The 24,890-nt window shown below is 38.4% G+C and overlaps 1 protein-coding gene across 1 annotated transcript in view; it reads left to right on the top strand.

Moving 5' to 3' along the window:
- Nucleotides 1-24,890, top strand: part of HMCN1 (hemicentin 1) — a 211,653-nt gene that overhangs the window by 97,842 nt on the left and 88,921 nt on the right. The window contains exons 23-40 of the mRNA XM_052801508.1: nucleotides 1,241-1,368; nucleotides 3,228-3,500; nucleotides 4,578-4,673; nucleotides 5,092-5,286; nucleotides 6,351-6,481; nucleotides 7,156-7,303; nucleotides 7,802-7,928; nucleotides 8,787-8,941; nucleotides 11,633-11,911; nucleotides 12,529-12,810; nucleotides 13,883-13,991; nucleotides 14,568-14,737; nucleotides 14,975-15,129; nucleotides 15,921-16,044; nucleotides 17,347-17,448; nucleotides 19,710-19,886; nucleotides 22,376-22,527; nucleotides 23,299-23,422. Coding sequence (XP_052657468.1) covers nucleotides 1,241-1,368; nucleotides 3,228-3,500; nucleotides 4,578-4,673; nucleotides 5,092-5,286; nucleotides 6,351-6,481; nucleotides 7,156-7,303; nucleotides 7,802-7,928; nucleotides 8,787-8,941; nucleotides 11,633-11,911; nucleotides 12,529-12,810; nucleotides 13,883-13,991; nucleotides 14,568-14,737; nucleotides 14,975-15,129; nucleotides 15,921-16,044; nucleotides 17,347-17,448; nucleotides 19,710-19,886; nucleotides 22,376-22,527; nucleotides 23,299-23,422 — 2,927 coding nt within the window. The remainder of the gene's footprint in view (nucleotides 1-1,240; nucleotides 1,369-3,227; nucleotides 3,501-4,577; nucleotides 4,674-5,091; nucleotides 5,287-6,350; nucleotides 6,482-7,155; nucleotides 7,304-7,801; nucleotides 7,929-8,786; nucleotides 8,942-11,632; nucleotides 11,912-12,528; nucleotides 12,811-13,882; nucleotides 13,992-14,567; nucleotides 14,738-14,974; nucleotides 15,130-15,920; nucleotides 16,045-17,346; nucleotides 17,449-19,709; nucleotides 19,887-22,375; nucleotides 22,528-23,298; nucleotides 23,423-24,890) is intronic.

Consider the following 24,890-nt stretch of genomic DNA (forward strand, 5'->3'; position numbering starts at 1 on the left):
AAGTTGTCCAGAGTAACAGAAGTCCAGCTCAGCCCATTCCATAAAATTGTTTACAGATGTCAGCAAAGGTTAAAGAATTAGTCCAAACAAAATTGTTTGAGACCACCCAAAGATGATGTTAGAAATGTGACCAGTAAACAAAAGATGACTGAAATCAGAAATGAAGGAACTTTTATTGGAAAGCAAATGTAATTAGTGCACAAAATAATGGAAGATAAGTTGCCCCAGCAATCTATCATTTGGGGTTATTAAAAAAAAAAAAAAAAAAAAAAGGTTTGGAAAGATATAGGCAGCAGAGGAGGAATCATAGTATCAGACAGATTTGGGTGGCCTGGAGGAAATACACTTCACTTTCTTTCCATTCATCTCTGTGGGCCGTTGCAATCCCCAAATTCACCATTTATGCCTGTATGATAACATTGTCCTAATTAGATGGTGCCAGAGAAAGGAAGACAGATGATACCACCAATTCCCACCAAGTTTGCCTAAATTTTCTATGTAACCTTGAGTGCTAGACTCTAATTTCTTCTTGTCAGTTCTTAGCTGTCATTTTTTCTTCCCTCCTCATTTATTTTCCCTATCTTTATTACTTTTGACTTCTACATAAGATTTTGGCTTAGCTGGCCAATGTATCTTGTAATGTTACAGGCCTGTGACCAGAACTGTAGCAAAAATTAATGCTATGTAGTTAACTATTTACTGATGAATAATGACAGTTTCTATAAACACCAGAACTGGCAGTTTTGAATTGGAATACTCTTCAGAATCCTCTTTTCCATCTTGAATCAATGTAACATCTTTTTTTGCCAAGATGAAGTAGTATCAAAAGTTGTTTAACTTTCTGACCCTGCTGACCTGGGCTGAGCAAAAAATTTGACAGGAGGTTGAAGGGCTCCATTTCTGTACCTGTTTGTTTTTGTTGGGGTGGTTTTTTGTTTGTTTGTTTTTTCATTTCTAGAAACAAGACAGATTTTAATATGTCCTGTAAGTAGCTAGAACCAAATTTTGTAATTTGGATGTTACATTTTAGATATTTGCTGTATATTCTGAATGTAGTGGCTCAGTAAAGAGTTAGAAAAAATGAGTGGATGTAAGTCATAGTTCAGTAATATGGCACAGCTCAGTGTGCCTTGTAGAATGGTGGTCTTTTAGCTCATAGCAATAATTAGCAATGTGTAAGTAGAGGTCAATCACCTTTCAATACATGTTTATACAGTGTATCTGCTTCTTATTTTTCCAGATACACTTTTCTACCCTCAGGGTCAATGAAGATCAGTGAGACACAAGTTTCAGACAGTGGAATGTATATCTGTGTAGCCACAAATATTGCTGGGAATGTGACTCAGTTAGTGAAGCTAAGAGTACATGGTAAGTTTTAACTTAAAGGGTAATCATCTGCAAGTTTCTGCATGGAATTTAGCATCACGCAGAGGTTTTCAAACGTTTTCCCTTACGTACGTTAAGTTACTATTGACCTATATTATTTCAGGTCATATTATTTTCATGTGCAAGTTGTTATTGATTATGTGGAAAGGAAATATTGTATACACACACACATATGTGTACATATATATATACACATGCACACCCCCCTTCCTTTAACGTTCCTTAGACTCATGAAAGAATTATAGCACAATATGACATTTTACTCTTTTTAAGTCAGCCAAAGGGATTTTAAGAACTGAAACCTTTTGTTCTAATGCACTTAGATGTTCTCTGTGCAAGAGGTTTCTCAGCAGTAAGTTTGCAAATAGTGGCTGAGAATAGCAAAGTTTGATGAGGCTTACAGGTACCAAGTTCCCACCAACTTGATGGGAATTAAATATCCAAACTCTTTTGGTAGCAAATGTCAGTTTGCTTGCACACCTGCTCAGTTGGTAGTGAAACCAGTGTGCAACTCTGTCACCTGTTGATAGGCAGCTGCTCCTGTCTTTGTGCACAGCTATATGCATATACATTCTGCTGTACCCACCTTTGCAAATGAATACCTTAACCCACCTTACCATACTTTCTCTATTCAAACCAGCACCCTGTGCTTGTGCCCACCTTCCTCTCCCCCTCATTAAAGGTGTCTACTCACTCTTGCTCAAGCTAGGGCCCATGTGCCCTTCCCTCTCCTTTTTACCATAGATCATCACATTGTCACTCCCTTGTCTCGCTCCTACTCTCCCCATCCTGGGGCCCCAACCACTGTCTCTTAACCACTTACACAATGTCATGTATTGTAAGCTCAATGCTCTCTCATTTATTCCTCCTCACCTGTGCCAGACAGAAACACAGGTTGTGGCATATGCACCTCCTGCCAGTGCTAAAGCACATAGGAGAGTGGGTGCAGGAGCAATGGCCTGGCACAGCCCAGACGAGGCTGATCAATAGTAATTGTGGGTGTATAGATAGTTGTCCTGTGGTTCATGTTGCTGTAGAGTTTGGAAGTGTTGTTGCCAATGCCCATTGCCAGCGCATGTGTTTGAAGGGGACCACATACCACAAATGTACCAGATTGGAACTCCTACCCCCAGCACCTCTGAAACCTTCAGATGAGACTAATTCAATTATAATGGCTGTAACAGACTCCTGTTTGGTTCTGTGTATAGAGAAGTCTGGTATCAGTGCACTTCTTTGTTTATCTGTAATTGTACGTTGACAGAGAGTCTGGAATAATGGCACTTGTTACTGTGTCAGACATTCTTTAGAAGTCTTTTTATTGTCAATGATCCTTAGAAAGAAAAACATTGTGGCAAAAGAGTTATGTTGGATTTATATTATTCTTTGGGACCAGCAAAATCTCTTCCACTCAGATTTCATCTCCGTGTCTGAACTTGTGTTTGGAAGCATACAAAGATCAGGGAGTAGGGGAAGGAAATTAAAATATCAAAAGGAAAATTAACTTTATCATAAATGCTTTTGAATTGTTTTGTGTTATTAAGAGCCAGTACCCATAGCTCTTCAAAGGTGCTCAGTATAACAATATTACACTATTCATGGAAGTCATGCAGTAGAATTTGAAATGTAGCTGCTCCAAATAAGTTAAGCAGTAGAGTATCGTACATCCTATCCTATGCAGAGAACATGCAGCTCTGCTTCCTTAGTCACCTGAGGGAATTTGGTTTCAGTGAATAAGGAAGGTTGTTTTCTAAAATGACGAAAAAACAGAAAAGAATTTCCTTCAAGAATGATCTTGTACATCACTTTCTTCACATTCTATGGACTAAACTTGTCTTCCCTAGTTCCTCCAAAGATACAACGTGGGCCTCGAGTTTTGAAAGTCCAAGCTGGCCACAGAGTTGACATACCCTGCAGTGCCCAGGGGATCCCTCCCCCAACAATCACTTGGTTCAAAGGCAGAAGTGCTGTGCCGATAGGTGGTGGGCAGTTTATCCACAGCCTGGATGGAGCTCTAGGCATCAGCAACGTCCAGCTTCCTGATGCTGGAATCTACAAGTGTGTCGCTAGTAATGTAGCGGGCAACGATGCATCAGAGATAACAGTACAAGTTCAAGGTATTTATATTGGGGCCGTAATCTTCTCTCCTGCCCTGGCTAGGTATGATTTCATGCCAGTGCGTCTGGTTTATGTTTTGTTGTTGTTGACTGTTACATGATGCAAAATCCAAATCTGTTTTAGATGTTATGTTCTGATGTTAATTAAGGAAAATTAGAATAGGCAAATAGTCTTTGGAGAGTTTGCAGAAATAAGAAAAACAAATTCAAAATATATTACTTTATTTTTAATTAAAAAAATCTTCAAGCTACTTATGATTTGGTTTTGTAGTAGGTAATTAATTTCAGATTCCAGTATGGGAAACCTCTTTTTCAAGTATTATCTCTGTGTATTCAGTTGTCTCACATTTTCACAGACTGTCTCTGAACCTCAGAGCCTGGTGTCACAGCTTTAAACAGGGCGGAATTTTTCACGAGCTGAAATTGAGCTCTTCACTCAATCAGTCGGTATGCTATTGAAATGGTGACGGGGCAGCAGTGGTCAATGTACCAATTTAAATATGTAGTATAACTCCTCACTTGATGGGCTGACAGACATCAATGTAGCATGACTGACTTAAGCTACGCAGGCATTATTTCTTCTTTGTAATAGTCGGAAGGCAACATTCTGATCCCTTTGGATTAGAGGTGCTGAGAACTGCTTGTTACAAACAACAAAGAACTGCCAGTAACTTTACTTAATTATAAAATTCTTTGTATAGTCTCAGACCACATAAAAGTTTAAAATGAGATGGAAGAACAAAGGATGGTAGTACTACTAATACATGGTATGAGAAAAAACAGTTTAAATAGTATTTTTCAGATTTTGCAGAAACGCTGTCTCTGCCTTCAAAACAAATACAGTGGGTTTTAGAGAGAACCAGTTTCAGTCAAAGCCTCTTTGTACTGCTTACTTCCTAAATATTCCTGTGGAAATCAAGACTGCTTGTGTAGTATACTTCATCAATGTAAAGAGGGTTATTGGAATCTGACCTTCTGTGAAGGAGAGAGACTTAGAAGTGTTATGTATTGCCAGACTGTATTTTCACATTTGGGAGCAGAGGTCAAGAATTTTTTGGGGGTCTAATTTTCTTTCAGAGTCTCCGACTATTGAGGATCTGGACCCTCCCTACAATAGTCCCTTTCAGGAAAGAGTGGCAAATCAACGCATTGCATTCCCATGCCCAGCAAAAGGTGTGTATCATTGTTGCCACCTTTAGTGACAAAAGTATATTTTCCTGTTGACCATTGAAAATTACTAAGTTTCTGTGTACTCCTTGTCATGATAAAAAATGTACAACCTGCACGGTATTTTCCATATATACTTTATGTGGAAAAATTCAAACTTACAGTGATTTAAATAACCACCATGTGCAGAAGTTCTGTGAAAAGTCATTGCTAGCCAACAAGGATATTATAATGTTTAGGACTGAGATTTTTAATGTTAAAATCATACTTTAACAGTTGGGCCGCCTCTAAGTTTGAAAGCTCATAGCCTCCCTGTGCATTGTCCTTGCCAGTAAGACTTCCAGCAAGCAGTGGGAATTGTTTGAACCTTTCTTATTCTGAGCTGAGTGAACCGTTTCTTGAAGTTTCACCTTTTTCTTGTTAGGTATTCCAAAGCCCGTTATCAAATGGCTACATAATGGAAGAGAACTGACAGGCAGTGAACCAGGGATTTCAGTTCTGGAGGATGGGACACTGCTGATCATAGCTTCTGTTACACCTTCTGATAATGGAGAGTATATCTGTGTGGCAACCAATGAAGCTGGAAGCACAGAAAGGAAATACAAACTGAAAGTTAATGGTAAATAATAAATGCAACTATTGGGGAACTGTTTTTGAAGAACATCTTCTCTTTTGTTGTTGGAAATTGCATGCCCCAAATCTGCCCATGTGCAGTTAAATTATAAAATCTAATCTGAGTACTTGCATTTGTATTATTCTGATTCCCTCTCTAATTTTTCTACTGTTTTTGTTTTCTGTGACTTTATGCACAAACCATCTTTGTTTCGCTCAAAGAGCTAGGTGCATCTCATTTCCTCTGGTTATACTTGAAAACTTCAATGCAAGTAACAAATGAAGACTTTTGTGCAGTAGAAATTAAAGATTGGGTGATGGATCTGCATTTCAAATATAAATATGAGAAAAGTTATTTAACAGAATGAACTTAGAATAAGAGAATTCTTGCTCCTGATATTCTTTTTCCAGAATCCTAATTGGAAAATAGAAACTCTACAGGTGGCCTTGAGATATGCTTTGATATTTTGCTTCTTACAGAGTACTTTTATTTCAGCCTTGTTCACTTCCCATGACAGTTGGTTCTGATGCCTGAGCAGGATTATATCCTTACCTTTATTCTGAAGAAAGCAGGAATTCCATTTTGTACCAGCAGGGCTCCTTAGTGGGGTTTGAATTTTCTAATCCACCACATAAAGCCATTCACTTTGGATTCATAGTGGGACAAATGAGAGGCAGATGGTCTTGGGGATGACTGGAGCAGTGAGGAGGAAGGATGACTCTCTAGAATCTGCTTCTAGAATATGTTAAGCAAATAACGTGGGATTTTAAAACTAAGATTAAATTTAAGATTAAATTTTAAGATTATTCTCTTAAAATGTTGATGGTGATTGTGTTTGAGTGTATTTCCCTGGGAATCTGTTATTGGGCAAGAGAAGACTGTTTTTTGATAAAGAGAAGAAAGGACACAGGGAGCTATGTCCAGATCCAAAAGGCAAATGGAAGCATTGGAGAGGGAATGAAGAGGGGCTGAGAAATTTAGATTACAGAGGCACTTGGCTTGGGGAGAAGGAGGAAGCGGGAAATCAGTGGAATAGAAGGCTTAATACATGACTTTGAACTTTCTTGTAGTTCCTCCTGAAATTAGAGATCAAGAAAAGGTGACAAATACATCCGTAGTTCTGCATCACCCTGTAAGTCTCTTCTGTGAAGTATCTGGTAATCCCTTCCCAATCCTTTCCTGGTATAAAGAAGATATCCAGGTATGTACGATTAACCTAATTGAAGTAACATAGCCACCATCAGTCAGTTTTCTGTTGTCTTTTGAGTGCTTGGTATGAGAGCTCACTTAAAGTAAATACATGTACATGCCTTTATGTATATTTAAACTGCACTGGGAACTCCCACACGGAAAGCAAGCCAAATATGGCTAATCCATTAGTTCAGCTGTTCAGTAAGTCAAAAGTAAACTCTTTATTTTCAAGATTCCCCTAAGAATTAGCCTTATCAATCTCCCAGTATTGTAGATGCCAGAGTCCTTGCAGAGGGGACCAATAATGGTATTTTCTTCATTCTATAGATGGAGAAATAAGAACTCTTGGAGGTGATTTGGATTCTTTAGGATTATCCTTGAGTCCTATGCTTCTACTTGTAGCTGATAAGTGATAGTTTAAGATGAGGAGAGACCCCTTTATGCACCTTTGTGCCTGAACATTACCAATGGACAAAGAATTTCTTTGGTTTTCCCACTCTATTGTATTTTGAGCTACGAGTCATATTGAATAGATTGCAGAAGTTGAGGAGATTAGTGCTGTAACTGAAAGGGAAAACAGATTATGCTTAGACTAAAACTACCATTTTCTTATAAAAATCCAGCTGTGATATTTGGCTGATATAACTTGGATCACATAAGGCTAATATCTTGGGTTCTTTTAAGGTTGTGGAAAGCAGTACTCTCCAGATTTTGCACAATGGGAAGATACTGAAGCTCCTTAAAGCTGCTACTGATGATGCTGGACAATATTCATGCAAAGCCATAAATGTAGCAGGAAGTTCTGAGAAGCTGTTTAACCTAGATGTACTAGGTTAGTTCTATGTTTTTTGTTTTGTTTTTTTGTTTGGGTTTTTTTTTTAAGATGGTGATCTGAAAAACAGTTGATATTTAAGAAGCCAATAAATTTAAACTTATTATAAATAGATTTTTCTTCTTACTGCCCATTAAATATTGGCTGCCAAAGCACTCATCATGATGGCTTTTGAATACTTAAAATTCACCATTCTTGTAGTAACACAGACAAAATGCTGCTTTTCATTACTGGATTTTGGTCTTCGATAATTTTTTTTGTATTTTGGGTGTACAGCAGTCTAACATAGGAGTTGTTTTACATACAGTTCACCAGCACAAGTGTTGAAGTGCTTGTCATGGTAGAAATGATGTTATGATCTAGCAGGAGTCACTTTGCAGTGAAAAGTAAAGTTGTTTCAAGGGAATAGTATGATCCACTACTGCATTTCTTCCAGTTTCATAGCAAACCTTCTCTGGTTAAATACCAGTTCTTCCTGTAATGTTTGTCTTTTTAAAGTTCCACCAAGTATAATAGGTGCTGATATCCCCGGTGAAATTGCAGTCATCCTCAACCAGGAAGTCAGTCTGGAATGTAGAGCCAAAGGTTTCCCTTTTCCTGACATACACTGGTTCAAAGATGGCAAGTAAGTATATTATAGTTTTTGTGATTTGTGTCTAGGTTATTCTTCCCTTAGAACATAGAAGGTGTACTGTACCACCAAGCTCTGCTTTTAACTAGTGTTAAGTTATTGGCATCGGATATAATTTGTGGTGGTGTGAGGTGGTAAGTTCTTTAATGAAAAGTTAGCATCCTGCTTTTCTTTGTGAACTGTCCCATTGCTGACACTGGCACTTGCAGAGCAGACCTACAGTATTTGAAGCCAGACAATACTTGAACCAAGATAAATGTAACCATTTCTATGAGTTTATTCTATCTGGATTATTTTAAACATATCATTAGTTAAAATACAGTTGTTCTGCTGACATGATTTTTTCATTGGTAGACAGTACCCATCTCAAACATTTTTCTAGCTAATGCCTTGTGCAGTTCTGCATATATATATTAAAGGTTTTAAAACATTTGTAGCCTGCATGTTTCAATTCTTTGTCTCATCTTCCAGGAAAGCTTACCAAGACAAGAATTCTTGGTGGCTTTAAATATTAGCTGAAAAACAAAATGGGCTGTAAATGTTTTTAAATAGTGTTGGTGTTTAAAAATGTAGTTCAGTATAGACATTGGCTAGTACTCACAGATATTGCAATATGACAATTCCTTACTCTTTGTTATTGATATGTTGACAGTTTCATCTGGTAAATGCAGACATTTTGTTATAAGCAAAGGACTGTCATGACCTAAGTAATTAAAAAAAGGAACTGAGATCAGGATTAGGACCGTGGCTCTGATGCTGGTGTCCCAGACAACCCAAGGAAAGTACTTTTGTGTAATTAATGTTGAAAGGATGGGGTCAGAGTTCCGTGAAGCAAAATAATCTCTGTTCCAGGCCCTTGTTTTTGGGTGATCCCAATGTTGAGCTTCTGGACAAAGATCAAGTTCTACACATAAAGAGTGCTCGAAGGATTGACAAAGGTCGTTATCAATGCAGTGCCACCAACACTGCTGGCAAACAAGTTAAGGAGGTCAAGCTGATCATCCATGGTAAGTTTATAGAATGCCTGATCCTAGAAGATCCTTTAATTCTACTCATAAGGTTTCTTTTTTGAATGGAGATACTCAGACAAATATAAATTAAGGCTCTGATCCTGCAAAATTTGTGTGTAAACATAACTTACCAGTTTGTGAACAGATGAGTATTCTTTCTGAGTGTTTATATGTATCAAGTTATGTATGGATGTAGTCTTTGCAAGCTTGGCTTTTAAGTGGCATTTATGTGCTTTTTATTAGTTTCTGATTGGTGAAAGCCAAAAATCTTGAAGGGCCTTCTCAAATTTTGCTATGAGTTAGTTTCAACTGAATTATTTTATTATCACATTGGCTTCATTATTTTGATCTGTCTTAGAGAGGAGAAAAATAATTAGAAGATTTTTATTTTAATACACTTATGGTCTTATTTTCCTTAACCTAGGGCTAGGAGTAAATTCAGCCAGGAATAAGTTAAAGTTAGTGCAAAAATATAAAGCAAAGTGAAAAGTAAGAATCAGACCCAAATAATCTTTGAAAAAGAATGTTTCAGATGATCTTCAGGTAGTGTGCTATGTCATCTTGCTTAAATTGGTGTAAATGGAGGTCATTTATAGTAAGTGAGGTTATTTATAGTAATAGAAGAAGCACTAGCATGAGATAACCATGTTAACATTATTATTTTTGTGAAGTATATAGCACACTGAATATACTTCTTGTGTTTTTACAAGCAGTGGAATCTTAGCAAAGACATGGAGAACAGGCAGTTCCTGTGATTAGTGTAAATAAGTTTAATGTAAATTAGGAGATTATCAACTGGGAGAAAAGGAGGGGAAAGATTCATGGAAGAAGGAAGAAGCAGCGTTCAAAGGAAGACTTCAAAGCACACAAGAGGAAGAGTTTTTCAATTTGGAAGACAAAGAATGTGTGAAAGCCCAGTCAAACCTGAAAACTGAGAGAGCACAGTGCTAGCAGAAATTAGGGCAAAACAAGTGCAGAAATCTACAGGTGGCATAACACTCTTGTGCCCGGAGTACGAAGGGTGGGGATTTGAATCTGTGAGCCCTTAAGCTGATGAGTCCTCATTTACTGTGGATTTGCTTCTGAAGATTGTGTGTCTTTTCTTTGGATAACTGTGAACTTATTATACATATTTCCCTCATCTGGGATGTTTCTGAAGCATGGAGCAACCACATGCACGGAAATATCCCTGTACACCAGTCATAGTGAAGTCTTTTTCCATCGGGAGCAAAGAAAATGCTGTGAGGACTTGCACGTGATTGTGGCTGTTGTGAAATTAGAGGAAATAAAAACCCCACACAAATAAAATCCTCGCAGATGAGTAGACCTTACTTCAGGTTCTTCAGGAGAGAGGTGAATTTGTCATAGCAGAATGGAATCTCTCTTTTAAACTTCTCATTAATCCTGGTTGAACAAATGGAAGCCCACAGAGTGAGGAACCTAGATGCTAATTCTTGCTAGTTCTTACTTGGTTTTAGCTGTTTAGCCCTACTTTTGGCTTTGATATTTTCCCAAAAAAGCATGTTAAAACCATTCCACATCTCTGTGGATGAAAGCATTTGCTGACAGAGAAATGTATTCTCCTTTGAACTGGGTGTGTTTCAGCATATTTTATAGGTTTGTGTATTTTTGCACACAAATTATTTAATTAGGAAAATATTTCAGCATGGTTTGATAATCTGCAAGACCCATCTCATAGGTGTAGATCCATTCACTGGCACTGTGCTTTACGTTTCTGTAGTGGCATTTTAAATGAACACTGTGGAAGTCAGTGGAAGTCTAGGATATACTGAGCATGTTTGGCAGCAGAGGAGTTAATGTGTCTGCCAGATGTGTCTTCTACTTTCAGCAGTCATAAATTTAGTTGTTGCCAATTGCACTGTGTTTTTATTACTTCTACAGAGATTTACAAACTCTTTATATTGGCTGATTTACACGAGAGCTTGTTTGCTAGAAAAATCCGAGTACTGCTGCATAGTGAGCAAGGGAAATGACTACGGGCCAAAAGTTTCAAAAATAGGAGCATAAAGCTAGACTGTTAAGCTCATATTTAGTCTCAAAGTAAGTGACTTCACCTTCAGAAGTTTTGTGTACTGAGCAGTTCCCACTCCAGTTGTAGAGGCTCTTGGATGTATGTGGTATTTTAAATAGCAGGTCACTGTTCCTTGTTGGGAAGATGCACCTCCCAAGGTAAACAGGGGTTGCTCTTTCTTTACCCCTCAGAGACAGGGAAGAGGCAGAGCCATGCCCAAATGCATTGCAGGATGCGTGGAGGCCCAGCTGTCCCATGGCAGGGGGGTTGGACTAGATAATCTTTAAGGTCCCTTCCAACCCAAACCATTCTGGGAGTCTATGTTGGAACCTAGAAGGTAAAAATGTTTCCATGTACCTCTAGTGAGGCAGCAATGCTCTGCAGTGCCCCTTGCTGTGGCACTTGTTTCTTAAATATATGGTGGCCCTTTATGTTGTGTTCTTGTCATGCTTTCAACTCTTTGTGTGCCCCAGAGAATTGTACAGGCAATGTATAACTCTGCTGGGAAAAAAACAAAGAACGAACGCCAGGAAGGATTGGAAGTCTGATTAAGCTAAAATCTTTTATTCTAACAGTATTCTAATGTTTAATCCATTTCAATCTGCACAGACTTGTATACTAAGGTTTTAATGTTGTTGTTTTGTCTTTTGAAATAGTCCCTCCTAGTATTAAAGGAGGAAATATTACCACAGAGGTATCAGCGCTTCTTAACAATCTTATAAATTTGGAATGCGAAACCAAGGGAATCCCTGTTCCTACCATTACATGGTACAAAGATGGACGCCCAATTATTTCCAGCCCCCAAGCTCTGTATGTGGATAGAGGGCAATTCCTGCAGATACCTCAGGCCCAAGTATCAGATTCTGCAAAATATACTTGCCATGTGACCAATGCTGCTGGAGTTGCTGAGAAAATATATGATGTGGATGTCTATGGTAAGTGAGAGTTTATTGAACTTGGTTATTTGCCATGTTACAGGAAGTGCATCCTGAAAGCTTTTCTGCCTTTGTAACGTCAGCAGGCTTTGCAGGCCTGTCAAAGGTGCACAGCAGTCAATGGCTGCATTTAGAGACAGGCCTGTGTTAGCAGGGCCATGTAGAGGGAACTTTGCACCCTGTGCTTTATGTGAGTCTCAAAAAGCTCTTGACTTCACAGGCCTCGATACCACGCTTTAGTGAAGTATGCAAACTATTTCTTCTCCATGTATCCTTTCTTTTTCTCACATGTGCATGCTGAACAGCACTTACCTGAAATAGCTGCTCTGGGTGGGATCTTTAGCGTACTGTTTTAAGACTTTCGTATTTAGTTCTTCCATCAAAAAGCCCTGCAGATCCTCTATTTTATACAACTGGTCAATGTTGAACTACATCATTTGACTTCTCTGTTTCTCCTTTGTCTTGGCTTGCCTCAGCAGCAAATTCTCACATGAAATTGTGTGTGACATAATGGCATAGAGAGCCAAAGTGGGTGGGGAGGAACTAACCCATTTGCTTTTAATACATTTTCTGGCTACAGAATTAATCGCTTGCAATACATTTTTTCCTTTCTACAGTTCCTCCAGTAATTGAGGGTGATGCTGACACAGCCCAGAACAGTCAGGTGGTTGCTGGCAGTTCACTGACATTGGAGTGTAAAGCTGCTGGCAACCCTCTGCCTCTCCTTACCTGGTTAAAAGATGGTGTGCCTGTGAAAGCAAGCGACAACCTCCGCATTGTATCTGGTGGGAAGAAGCTGGAGATTCTGAATGCCGTTGAAGCTGACCGGGGCCAGTATTTGTGTGTGGCCACAAGCATAGCTGGAGAACAAGAAATCAAATATGAAGTTGAAATCTTAGGTGTGTGAGCAACAGAACTACTGATTTATCAGATTTCCATAAACCTAATAAAGTATGCTTTTATTTTTGTTGGTATCGTTATATGAAAGATCAGTTAGTCAAGCTACATATCTACTCCTGAGCACTGCACTGCACACAGGGTTACAGGATGGTTTGAAGACTCTTACTTTCAGGTTAGTTCTTTAAGAGTTTTTGTGCACGTGGTAGGTAAATACTATTCTCAGTAACCTTTAAAATTCTTCTAACTTGCCTTCATAGAAGAAAATCATGGATATGAAAGATATCCATTAAAAATATCACTGAACAGTTGCCTCTGGGGAGAGAACATCTTTCTCTGAATTTGAGTTGTGTTGTGCAAATTTTGAACCTTTTCTTGTAAAAGATTTTTTCCTTCTTTTTCCATTCAATCCTTTACTACAGTCTGCATCTCAGCAGTCCCTTCTGAATGTCTCTAGGTAATGAATTGTACAGATGTTAATCATGTTCTCCTGACATGGAAGGGTTTATTTAAGAACTGTAAAGGCTTGGTTTTTAGGCTTTGAACTGCTCTCTTGAAGAACATTGCATACTATTGCATGCAGATGTAGAGCAGCCATTCTGCTGCTCAAGGTTTATCTCACAGGTCTTGCTAGTCAGTGAAGGAGCTGGGAGGAGCTGTATGGCAGTGCTTCCTCCCCAGCCCACCCACTCCTGGGAGAGAATGAGACAGGGTGAAGAGGACCTGGAAGAGGGTCTTTTGCACTTCTGTTTTCTCCTGCTGACAGAGGGTGCTAAAAGTCATGTCCCCGTCCCCGTCCACCGTCCCCCCCCCCCCATTCACAGGATCGTTCTGACAGAATCTGGAAAAAACAAACAAAAAACCAAGAAACAATGGAGAAGAATGAGAACATCATTAGGTAAATGTTTCTCTTCAAAAAGGAATAGTGGTTCATAATGAGCTACAAATCAGTGCGTGTCCCAAAGTGAGGTAGATGTCAAAATTATTTTGTTTTTAACATTACTATTTGAGATAGACTTTTATGATATTTCTGATGCTTAAATGTTTCTGTTGATGGATTTTTCTCTCTTACAGTCCCACCATTTGTGGAAGGTGGAGATGAGCTCTTGGACTACATTGTGATTCTCCATAGTCCTTTGGAGCTGGATTGTTTGGCAGCAGGGACACCCTCACCAACTATCACGTAAGGGGATTGGTATGAGAGTAGAAAAAAAAAAAAAATCTGCTGATTGATTAGGTGAGCTTGGAGGTGATCTTTATGAACTGCCCATACTATTTAGTGATGGTTAATGTGTGGAGGAGAAACTCCTGGCTCCACTGAAGACAGTGTCAGGCACACACATGGCAGGATCAGGATTTTATTTTAAAGTAGTTTGGTATGTTGTACCCATATGCATGTCCTGGAAACTAGGATAGATAACAAGAGCTGACAAAACTCTCATTCCCTTGCTAATGCAACCATGCACTTTTCATCTGCCACCAGTGATTGCTTTTGCTTTGGAGATTTGTGTCTGCCTCGGTGACATCTGCTTTCACTACTGCTTCCCAGCTGTCAACCTTTCTGACTTCTTTAATGCCTGTTCCCCTATACTCCATTCTCCTGATAAACCATTTTGGTACATGACACTAAGAAAAGCAGAATACTACCTGACATCTCCAAACCTTCCTGGAAATTCTGTTTAGTAGAATTATGTGTATTTTAGGAGTGTTGTTGATCTTACTTTCATAGAGATCTGAGTTTGTACTTTCCTTTCGGTAGGTGGTTGAAAGATGGTCAACCAGTTGAAGAGAGAGGTGGACATAAGATCTTACTAAATGGACAAAAACTTCTCATCTCTCGAGCTCAAGTGTCAGACACTGGCCGGTATAAATGTGTGGCTGCAAATAAGGCAGGAGAACATGAAAGAGAATTTGATGTTACTGTGCATGGTAGGTTACTCAAGGGGTGTGGTGGGGGAAGAAGCAGACTGCCTTTATTTTAAATTGCTGGCAAGAAGGTGCTCGAGGTTTCTGTAAATGTTTATTTGTATTAGTGAGTTGAAAAATTGGAGATGAAAGTAGATGAAATAGAAGTAGAGCTGCTCTTACCTGTGGGATACTGCTTCTATATATTTAAATGTGTATGTTCAAATGATACTTCATTTTTGTTTCTGGTGCTTCTTCCAGTTCCTCCAACCATCAAATCAGCTGGGACTTCTGAGAGAGTTGTTGTGATATACAAACCTGTGACACTGCAGTGCATAGCCAATGGCATTCCCAGCCCTTCCATAACTTGGTTAAAAGATGGTCAACCAGTAAACACAGCCGGAGGAAATACAAGAGTAAGCACTACTCTTTTATGGGATCCAAACCATGAAAGATAGTTACAATAAATTATACATGTTAGTGCTTCTTTTCCTTTTGCTTCCCTCGTGCTGTGATATAAAGATGCTAAAGATCTATCCTGGAGAGCGATGGGCTTTTTACCTGAATAGGATGGTATCTCAGATTGAATAGCACTGTTTAGTAGACTGAATCCTATTAGACACCTCCATAGCAGAAGAATCCATGACTGTAAATTCAGCATCCGGCTCCTTTCAGTTGTACTTTAACCTTCAAGGTATGGTTGTCTGCCGGTTATGAGGTGGCTCTACCCACTTGTCACTGTGAAGCAGGATGACATGAGTTTTTCTATAAGCACTGCTATTGCAGCACCTACCTATACATTCCCTTCTCACTGAGATTCTGAGTTTCAATGAACAGCCTTTCCCAGTGCTTGCATGCTCCAGGGGATTGAACGCTTGTAATGGCTTTGATTTACTTTAGGCTGGAGCAGTTTTGACATCTTGCCAGTGGCAGCTCTCTCTGCCTGCAGCCTCCTCTTCACTTTGCTTGCCTGCCCCTCTGCCATCTAGGTCTCCTTACAGCTAGCTGTACAGCTAATAATCCTGATGTCCCAGGAACACTGAAGTCTCTGAACTACCAAGACACCTTTTGCATGAATATTAGCCCCAGGTTAGAAGAAAGATGAAACTGGCTGTATTTGGTGTAAGCGTCTGCTTTGCCATTACGCTTAGCGGCTCTGCCTGGGATTGTTGTGTAAAGTGGTTCCCTGCTCTCTGTTTTGGTACAGCTGGAGTCTTCAGGCCGTATTCTGCAAGTTGTCAAGGCCCTGCTGGAAGATGCTGGCCGATACACTTGTGTGGCAACAAATGCTGCAGGAGAAGCCCAACAGCACGTTCGGCTTCATGTGCATGGTAATGTTTCTGCTTCTAGTTAGAAGCTAAACATGGCTGTTTTAAGGCAGCTTTTTTACATCTGTATTCCCTTCTCTTTTAAGCTCTCTGGCATTTTTGTTGTCTCTGCACATCCATCTCAGTTTTCTTTCTTTGTCCCACTACATTAGTAAGAAGTCAGGGGAAAAGCTGTCATTCTTGGGATTTAGCCTTTATCATGTGGTACTGAGGGCCATGAAAATGAATGCCTTTCCATTTAACTCTTCTGTTCAGAGGTACCCCAAGAAGCCAAACACATTGCCACTAACCCACCACTCAGAAGGGTACTTTATGTTTCTGAATCAAGATATGATATTTGATCCAAGTCTTCTGGGGATAACGGCATTCCCCATGACCTTGCAATGGGGAAATTTTACAGGAATTACTTTTCTGAGAAAGAAACATTCTCTTAGGAGGGGATTTTTCAGACTGTTTAAAAAGAATTTTACTTCGCATCTAAAAACAGTATAAAAGGAATCGGGGAAACCTGAGAAGCTGCTGTTTGCATGTGAATTTAATAAATGCTCTCACCATGATTTATGTATATTTGCCTCAGAATTGGTCACGAGGTATTGTGCATTCTTGATGTGACCCAATCCTCAAAGGATACAGGAAGTGCAGGAATCGACTGTGGCAAAATGCTCATGATGATTATGATTATGTTGACTTTTATTGTCAGATGGAGTCAGTAACTGGAAAATGTTAAACTGAAATGGAGATTGTAGCATCTCCATGGGTGAGACTTAGAAAGAGAAACCACACTCATGTTATACTGTGATAATTGCATCATAGTTGATTTTAGTGTCAGTCCCATGCTCGTAAATATCTCTTTTGCTCTCAGTCTTCATGTTCGAAGTGTCATTATCTGGTGTTTCTGTCATGTTACAAATTCATAAACTTTAGTAAGTACACTTGCTGTGTACAACATTCAGTTTCATTTTACCAGTTCAAGTGAGATGAGCTTGCCAGATTAGAAGAATTACTGTTCTGTGTTGCGCACCCATTTCCTGCAAGTCCATTTTAAGTGCCATTTTTTGTGAAAAAATAGAAAGTAATAAAAATAATGTTTTATTCCTCTTAACACTAATGAGGTTATATAATTAGAGAGTATTCCCGTTTTAAAGACGAACTTTCTTGAGAAATTCCTCGGTCATCCAGCAGTTAGTTGAAGCTTGTACAATTCATTGCTCAAAGTTTCTCAGAGGGCAGATTACTTTGTGATTGGATGTTCTGCTAGCTGGGTGGCTGGATTAATGAAAATGTGATGCCTTTGTCTTTTCCCAGAACCGCCCAGTCTGGAAGATACAGGGAAAATGTTAAATGAAACAGTGGTGGTGAACAATCCAATACATCTTGAATGTAGAGCATCTGGGAACCCTCTGCCAGGTATGCACATGCACCTTTGGGAACATGAAGCAGATCTGATAAAAGGTTTTCACTTTTATGTGTCTTTTGAAAATAATGGATATTCTGAATGTGAAGTTAGTTCTGTGGTTTTTGAACTAGCTAGAAACTATTAAACGCTATGTATAATGGGAAATGTCAATATATCAACTGACGTGGAGTAAGTATTGAGGAATTTGGTAATCCCCACCATCTTTAATTAAATGAATGAAAAACAGAAGGATAATCTACTCCCTTGCCTGTATAGCAATGTCCTGTCCATAGACAAGAATATTGTGAGACTTCTGCTAAATCAGCTTTAAACACATCCACTCTTTTCGCCTGTCAGGTCAATATTTTATAGCGTAAGATAGACTTAAAACAATACCTTGCGTATTGAGTGTGCCTATCAAATGTGGCCATGTCTAGGACTTTAGATAAAGTCTATTGAAATTTATAGGAGGCTCTTTGGTCTGGGCCCTTTGCCTGTGAAAATGAGTAGATTCTCTGTGTGTGTACAGTGCTTTCTGTGGCTTGCCCCAATGATAAATTATACTAATGAATTTGTAGGTTCTCTTTATATTCTAAGCTTTGAAAACTAGGCTGTGTATATCTGTTTGTGTTTTATTTTCCTCACATTTTGTGGAATTATAATCTTTTCTTTTCTTTTTTTAAAAGCAAGTTTCCCATAGAAATCATAGACATCTACCCAAGCGAGAGCTGAATGAGTTTGGCTCCTGTTAGACTAATGGATCTTTTGAATTATTTCTGAACTGAAAAAAATCTAAAGCAATCTGGATTTTAGTTACGTCATTGCTGGGATTGTTTCAGTGCTAGGGTTTTTGGATTAGCTTTTTTTTACAGTTAATCTTTTTTGTTGTTTTTGTTGAGATGTGCAGATAAAAAATTATTGCCGCCTTTTTTCTAATGTGTGCTTTTTCTTCCCACCTTCTTCTGATGGGATATAAAAATAACATGTTAATATGAGAATAATTTTCTGTATTAATTCTTTTCTGTATTAATTATTGTAAAGCAAAACTTGGGGAATAGTGTATAACGAATATCATATCTAGTATAGCAATTTATTCTTGTGCTCATGATAGTCCCATTTTCAGAAGAATGGTGTTACTAAATTTCAGATGATCATCCAGGTTCACCTTCTCTACCTTTTTAAATAATTAATTCTCAGCAAAGTATTATTTTCTAGAATCATTTATACCTGTATAAAACAAAATTTGAAATTATTGTGGGTATATATAAAATTTTATAAAAACATAAGGATTTTATATCTGGTTTGCACTCTATTTTTCTCATCAAATTGTCAGTTATTTTAGAACAAACAATTGAAATGATGGAGTTCGTATAATTTATACACTAAACCAGTTTGGTCTCCTCTTCTATGTATGATGTTATGCTACATACTAATGTCAAGATATGACACTAACTAAGAAAAGTGATAGCACAACATCACAATGAAAAAGAAAGAAGCTTGCATGCACTCTTGTTCATCAGTCAGGCCAGATTACTTTTTGAGTCTGTGTCTTTCACAGAAAACTTGTGTGCTGCAGAAAATTATTCAGTGAGTAGCAGTTTCATCTAACTGAATAGTGAAGTGATGCCAGTAAAGCATTAGTTTCACATTCTGCTGATGGAGGGTGCCATCTTTTGGCTGAGATGCAACAAAGCCCTCGGATTTTGTTGATATAAAATTTTCTTTTGGAGTAATAGCAGTTTTCTGGGCTTTATTTTCAGTTTTTCCATCTGCCAGTTGAACTTTGATTTGATAGCTTGCATCTTGATTCTGTAAACTTTCCCAGGTGGTTCAGTTTAATGTATCAATACTTTAGGTAAAAGGTGAAAAAATGATACATATCATATTATTGCATATTTTTAAACAGCTGCTGTTGACCTTGGTCTGAGATGAGTAAATCCCCTTTGTATCCCCAAAATATACTTTGTGTGATAATTTTTTAACTTCAGAACATTTTTTCATAAATATATGGTGCACATGGATGGTAGTGTCAAGTTTGCTATTGAATTCTGTAGGCATAGTCACTATTCTACACAAATGTTACAGATTTCCTAATTTTCTAGTTACTTTTTATTGTTATTAATAATGAGTAGTATTGATATTGGTTTTTAAGTTTTGGTGTTATGTTGGTGTTATCTGAAAACTTAGATGGAAAGTTGGAAGACTGTTTGGTCCCATTGTTCATAATGGGGATATTTTTGGCAACTTTTCAATCTTTCCTTTCGTTATGCAGCTATCACGTGGTACAAAGACGATCATCCACTTACTGGTGCTGCAAGCGCCACTTTTCTGAACAGAGGGCAGGTTCTGCAGGTTGAGGGTGCTCAGATCTCTGACACTGGTGTTTACAAGTGTGTGGCTGTCAACACAGCGGGCACAGCTGAGTTATTTTACAGTCTTCAGGTTCATGGTAAGTATTATAAAACTTAGGAAAAACATGTGTGTGCACTTTACAATTTTCAAGTCTGCTTAGCAGACTTACCATTGCTCATGACACCATCATACTGGAAGAAATACGGCAGGAGTCAGAGGGAAGAAAATTCACTCTTCTGTTTTTCAGTGACATTAGAATACATGTTTTGAATTAGGAAAATGTGGTAAGGGAAGTAAATTCTAGGAAGAATGAGCAGAGACACCAGATTTGTGGAAGAGTTATTTATGTTACCACTTCAGCAATTTGGAAGACCTTGCAATTGCTTGGTTTTGCTGTAGATGACTTTAAAGCTCACAGTAGATAAAGAAAGGACACAGATCAAAAGCTCTTTCATAATCCAAGAGTTTTAAAGAAAAATGTACTGTATCTAATAAGATGAAGTAGAAGTGTGGGTGTTTGCAGACATCAGATACCTGATCAAAAGCCAAACTGGAGCTTTTCCACTGATTTCAGTGGCTTTTGGATGGGGCTGTAATTTGTAATCCAAATTCTTATCTTTGATACATGCATATGCATGTAGCTGGTGTTCTGTGGGAGTCTTTCATGCAAAACTGTGGCCCAAATTTGGCACAGTGTCCCCAGCTGAGATGCGTGCAGAGTATGTAGTTCCTATTAATGTTAATTAACAAATAATGAGTTGGGCAGTACATTTCCATCGAGTTAATGACCATCATGGGAAAAACTGATGGCTCAAGACATGGTCAAAGGCAATTAACCCCACCCAGTGATTAATTCCCAGGAAATAGTTAGAGCCAAGGTCATTATTCTGGTTAAACCGAAAAATGAAAAATAACTTCTAAGTATATGCGTGTCTTTTTATGGGTGGTGGGATTTCAGTGGATATGTCTGGAGTTTTCTAGGGACTAATACTTTCTGACTTAGACACATAAAATTGTTTCCCCTTCCGGAACAGAATATATGCAGTTGCAGCCAGAACTAATTGCATCAAAGGAAGCTGAAACACCTATCCATGAACCTACTTAATTCAGCTTGTGTTGTGCCAGGCTTACAATGGAGTGCTTTTTGAATTTACCATGAACAAGTTTATCATCCAGTTTACTTAGAGTTTATGAGTTTGAGAAGAGAAAAATTGAGGTTTTTTCCCCCCCTCAATAGTGGAAGCAAGAATGACTACTTAATGGAGAACAGACTCTGAAGTGTCAAGCACAGAAAGTTATGCTGCATTTACTGAAAGCCTGCTCTAGATTTCTGTATGGTAGTTGACATTGTGAATGAGCACCTATGTTGGTCGATTACTGATCATATTCAACAACTTCTGTTGTTAATAGTGTTGTGGATGCAGTAGCTATGGTAGAAATTATCAGATCATTTTTGCATTAAAAACAATGCTTGATACTGCAGGCTTAACATTAAATGAAACTAGGCAGGCCTACTGAAGGAAGCAGGTTGAATTCCAGTTTAGTATATTCATATGATTTCATTGTATTAAGTTTTTTCCAATTCTTTCTCACCACTATAGCTTTTCCAGGCATTTTGAGAACAATGGATGCTACTGTAGTGAAATAGGGGAACTGTGTGCATGTGTGTGTGGGGAAAAAAGATTATAAAATCACACTTGTTTTTTTCCTGCCATTTCTGCTATTACTGGAATTTATCTAAGAGTAGGTAGCCTGAGTTACAGGCTGTTAGAGGTTGCTGAATTTATTAATGAATCTTATTTTCACTACAGAATTTTATGCGCTTTTTTTTTTTCCTCTCACATAGGATATGTGTGAGTAGATCAACCATCCTCATCTCTTTCTAGGAGTGACTTACTGATACTGACTGTAAAGCTTTGTAACTAAATTGTTAGTGGTAGGAGCAAATAAAATTTTTTCAATTCTCCTGATAAATGAAACTTCTCCCTTTTTTAATACTTCTTATCTCCTTTTTTAACATAGCTCTACAAAATTTGCTAGACTGTATATCTATAGTAAGTGTTTTGAGATGTTCCAATATGATGTTTTTTATCATCGGACAGGCAGATGTTATACAGTCTAATCTGGTAAATGTTCACACATGCTCTGCAAGGCCAATTTATTACTCTGTGTATGTATTTGCTTTATGTGGCTTATATGATAAACTTCTTCCTTTAAACCCACCACTCTTAATGCCTTTCACAAGGTCTAAATGGAGTATTATAAAAGTTTTAGGGAATATTTTCTGGTTTTATGTTATGGTTCTTGGGTTTCGCAGCTGTCCTCTGGGCTGTGGGCCCAGTCCTGCTTACCTTGCTCACAGCAGTTTCGTTGAAATTATCTGACTGCTTATGCAAGGAAAGAGCAGGATTTGGCACAGAGCAAACAAATGACAAGAGTTCAGTAGGAGTGACATGAGAAATCTTTCCAACAATGTAGTGCCTTGCAGAAAGAGAAATAATGTCCAAAAGTAAGCAGCCCATTTCATTTCATTGTGATTAATACTCTTATGTAGCTGTTTCAGCTTTATTTTCTTTTTTTTTTCAGTCCCACCATCTATCTCTGGCAGCAGTGACATGGTGACAGTGGTGGTTAATAACCTAGTGCGACTGGAATGTGAAGCAAGAGGCATCCCTGCACCTATTCTGACATGGCTAAGAGATGGTAGCCCTGTTTCCAGCTTTAGTGATGGACTCCAGGTACTGGGTTCAAATCCTGCTATCTGTGCTGTTTCCTGTTGTGGTAGGAGACTTCTAAGCTAGTGCAATTTAATGGCACAGAGTAAGTTAGAGGATTTGGAATGGAAGTATAAGGCCTTTTGCTCAGGTTATTGGTGCGAGTTTAGCTCCAGTAATTACTGTGTGAAGTGGAAGATATAGATACGTTGAAATAAGGTGGTCCTTTCAACGGATTTCATACTGAGTAAGAGTTTGCATCAACAAATTTTTCACTTACTGGCAAGAAGAGGACACTGGACCATATTCCTATGCTGAAGAGATCTGTAGAGCTTCAAGATCATGTAATACCTCATTACATAAAATACTAATTCAGAAAAAAAGACCAACCACTGATGTAAGGAGATATCTCAGAGTTAAAAGGAGAGGGCGTGGTTGCTTTTTGAAAGCTAATTTTACAATCTGAAAGGAAAGAGAGGAAATTTGTGTACTATGGGGACAACTCTGGGCACAGACAAAAGGTGTGACAATGTTTGAAACTGATAAGAGGGAGAAATGTCCAAATCCTGCAGACTTGCGAATGCCAAGAGTTCCTTACAGACTTGCATGAAGATAGACTACTGCTTTTGCAAGTCTCGATCAAAAGAGAACAACAGAGTGCAGGGAATAGTGTAGAGAACAGAGCGATGGTGGGAAGCAGTGGCAAAACAAGTACTTCATTTTGAAATGAAACCTAATAGTTCTCTCTGCTTGTGTTTTACATTGTATTCTGAATGTGTCGTGCTTGTATTGCAGATTCTGTCTGGGGGCCGAGTCTTGGCATTGACTAGCGCTCAGATCAGTGACACAGGAAAATACACTTGTGTTGCAGTCAATGCTGCGGGTGAGAGCCAAAGAGATATTGATCTCAGAGTTTATGGTGAGATTTTCTGACAAATCTTTTTTTTTTTTTTCGGTCACGAGAACTGTTCATGGAGCTTTAACTAAGCACACTGTGGCCCAGACCTTTAGCAACATTGAATAAAAATGATTCCAACCCGTAATGGAAAGCAAAGTGATGAGGAGATGTGTACATGTGTATTTGTAAGTAAAAATATACATATCCACATACGTACACATGTATTAAAGTATGTAAGTATGTTCTTCTCCGTATCCCTGAAGAAATGTAGTTGCAACAGTGAATTTAAAAGTTTAATACATAAAGGCTCATTTATAAACGATAGGGGAAAAATATGTGTTTCTCTTTGTGTAAAAAACCATGTAGATCCCAAGGGGAAAAGATATTATTGGGGCCAGAGCTCGGTTGTCTTTATTGAACTAGAATGAGTCAATGTGAGTTTGCCATACAGCTCTCCAGTTTCCATTCCATTTTCAAGCCTTGCTATGCCTGCCTAAATGGTGGTGACTTTTTTAGTTCTAATAGTGACACTGTATTGAGCTGTACAGAGCCCAACCAGTCAAATTTGTCTCTTTCAAGAAGCAGGAAATATATCTCTTTTGTACTTTGTCAGTTTTCCACATTGTCAAGTTAATTCTGAAATCTTTTTGATTGAGCTCATGTAAATTCATCCTTCCTTCTGATTTCTTGTAACTTGTATGAGCTTCATCCTGATTTTTTTGCAACTTGTATAAGATGCCTTTTCATATTGCATTCTTAGAGATCATTGGTGATATGCAGATACCAAAGAGCATGACATACTGCCAGGAAGGATGCCAGGGAGTTTGACTGTAGCAAGATTTAATTTTCCTTGGATATCTCGGTGGTTTTCTACACCAGTGGAATGAGGATGAACAATGATCTGCCATTTGTTTTAGAAATCTTATGGTACCAGATGTAGAGAGAGTGGTTTGGAATTGAAGAATATTTGTAGTTTTGCTTCTGCTTTCAGTAGGTCAGTAGAGAGAGAACTGTTTTGGCTCTGCCATTCTCTAACTTTATGGCAATCCTAAGCAGAAGTCTGGAAAATCTTGCAAGAGAAGTTAGAAGTTCGGATGTTTTCTAAGGTGAATAGGGACAGCTGGCCAGGTTATTTGGTTTTGAGTTTGGCTTTCAGAATTGACTTCCTTGTAAATGCAGTGTGGTTAGGATACTCATGACTTGAGTCATGGCTACTTTTGCATCTGTAAGGGGCAGTTCAGAAAGTGAGGACTCTGGAATGGCAAGCAAGCTCAAGGTTAACGTAGGCTGGAACATTTTATGTCTAGAGCAAGGAATATCAAGGTCCCTTTTGGAGTTTGGCATGTATGTATATGTAACCACAAAAGTGGCATGGATATATTTATTGTTTCTCTTTTATTTTCTGGAACCTCTGTCCATTTTAGCTGGATGAAATTAAGAGTTAGTTAGAAGTTGTGTATGTTTAAAATAACTATTGTATTAGAAGCTG

The sequence above is a fragment of the Harpia harpyja genome, chromosome 11 (assembly GCF_026419915.1).
Source record: "Harpia harpyja isolate bHarHar1 chromosome 11, bHarHar1 primary haplotype, whole genome shotgun sequence".
NCBI classification, from domain to species: domain Eukaryota; kingdom Metazoa; phylum Chordata; class Aves; order Accipitriformes; family Accipitridae; genus Harpia; species Harpia harpyja.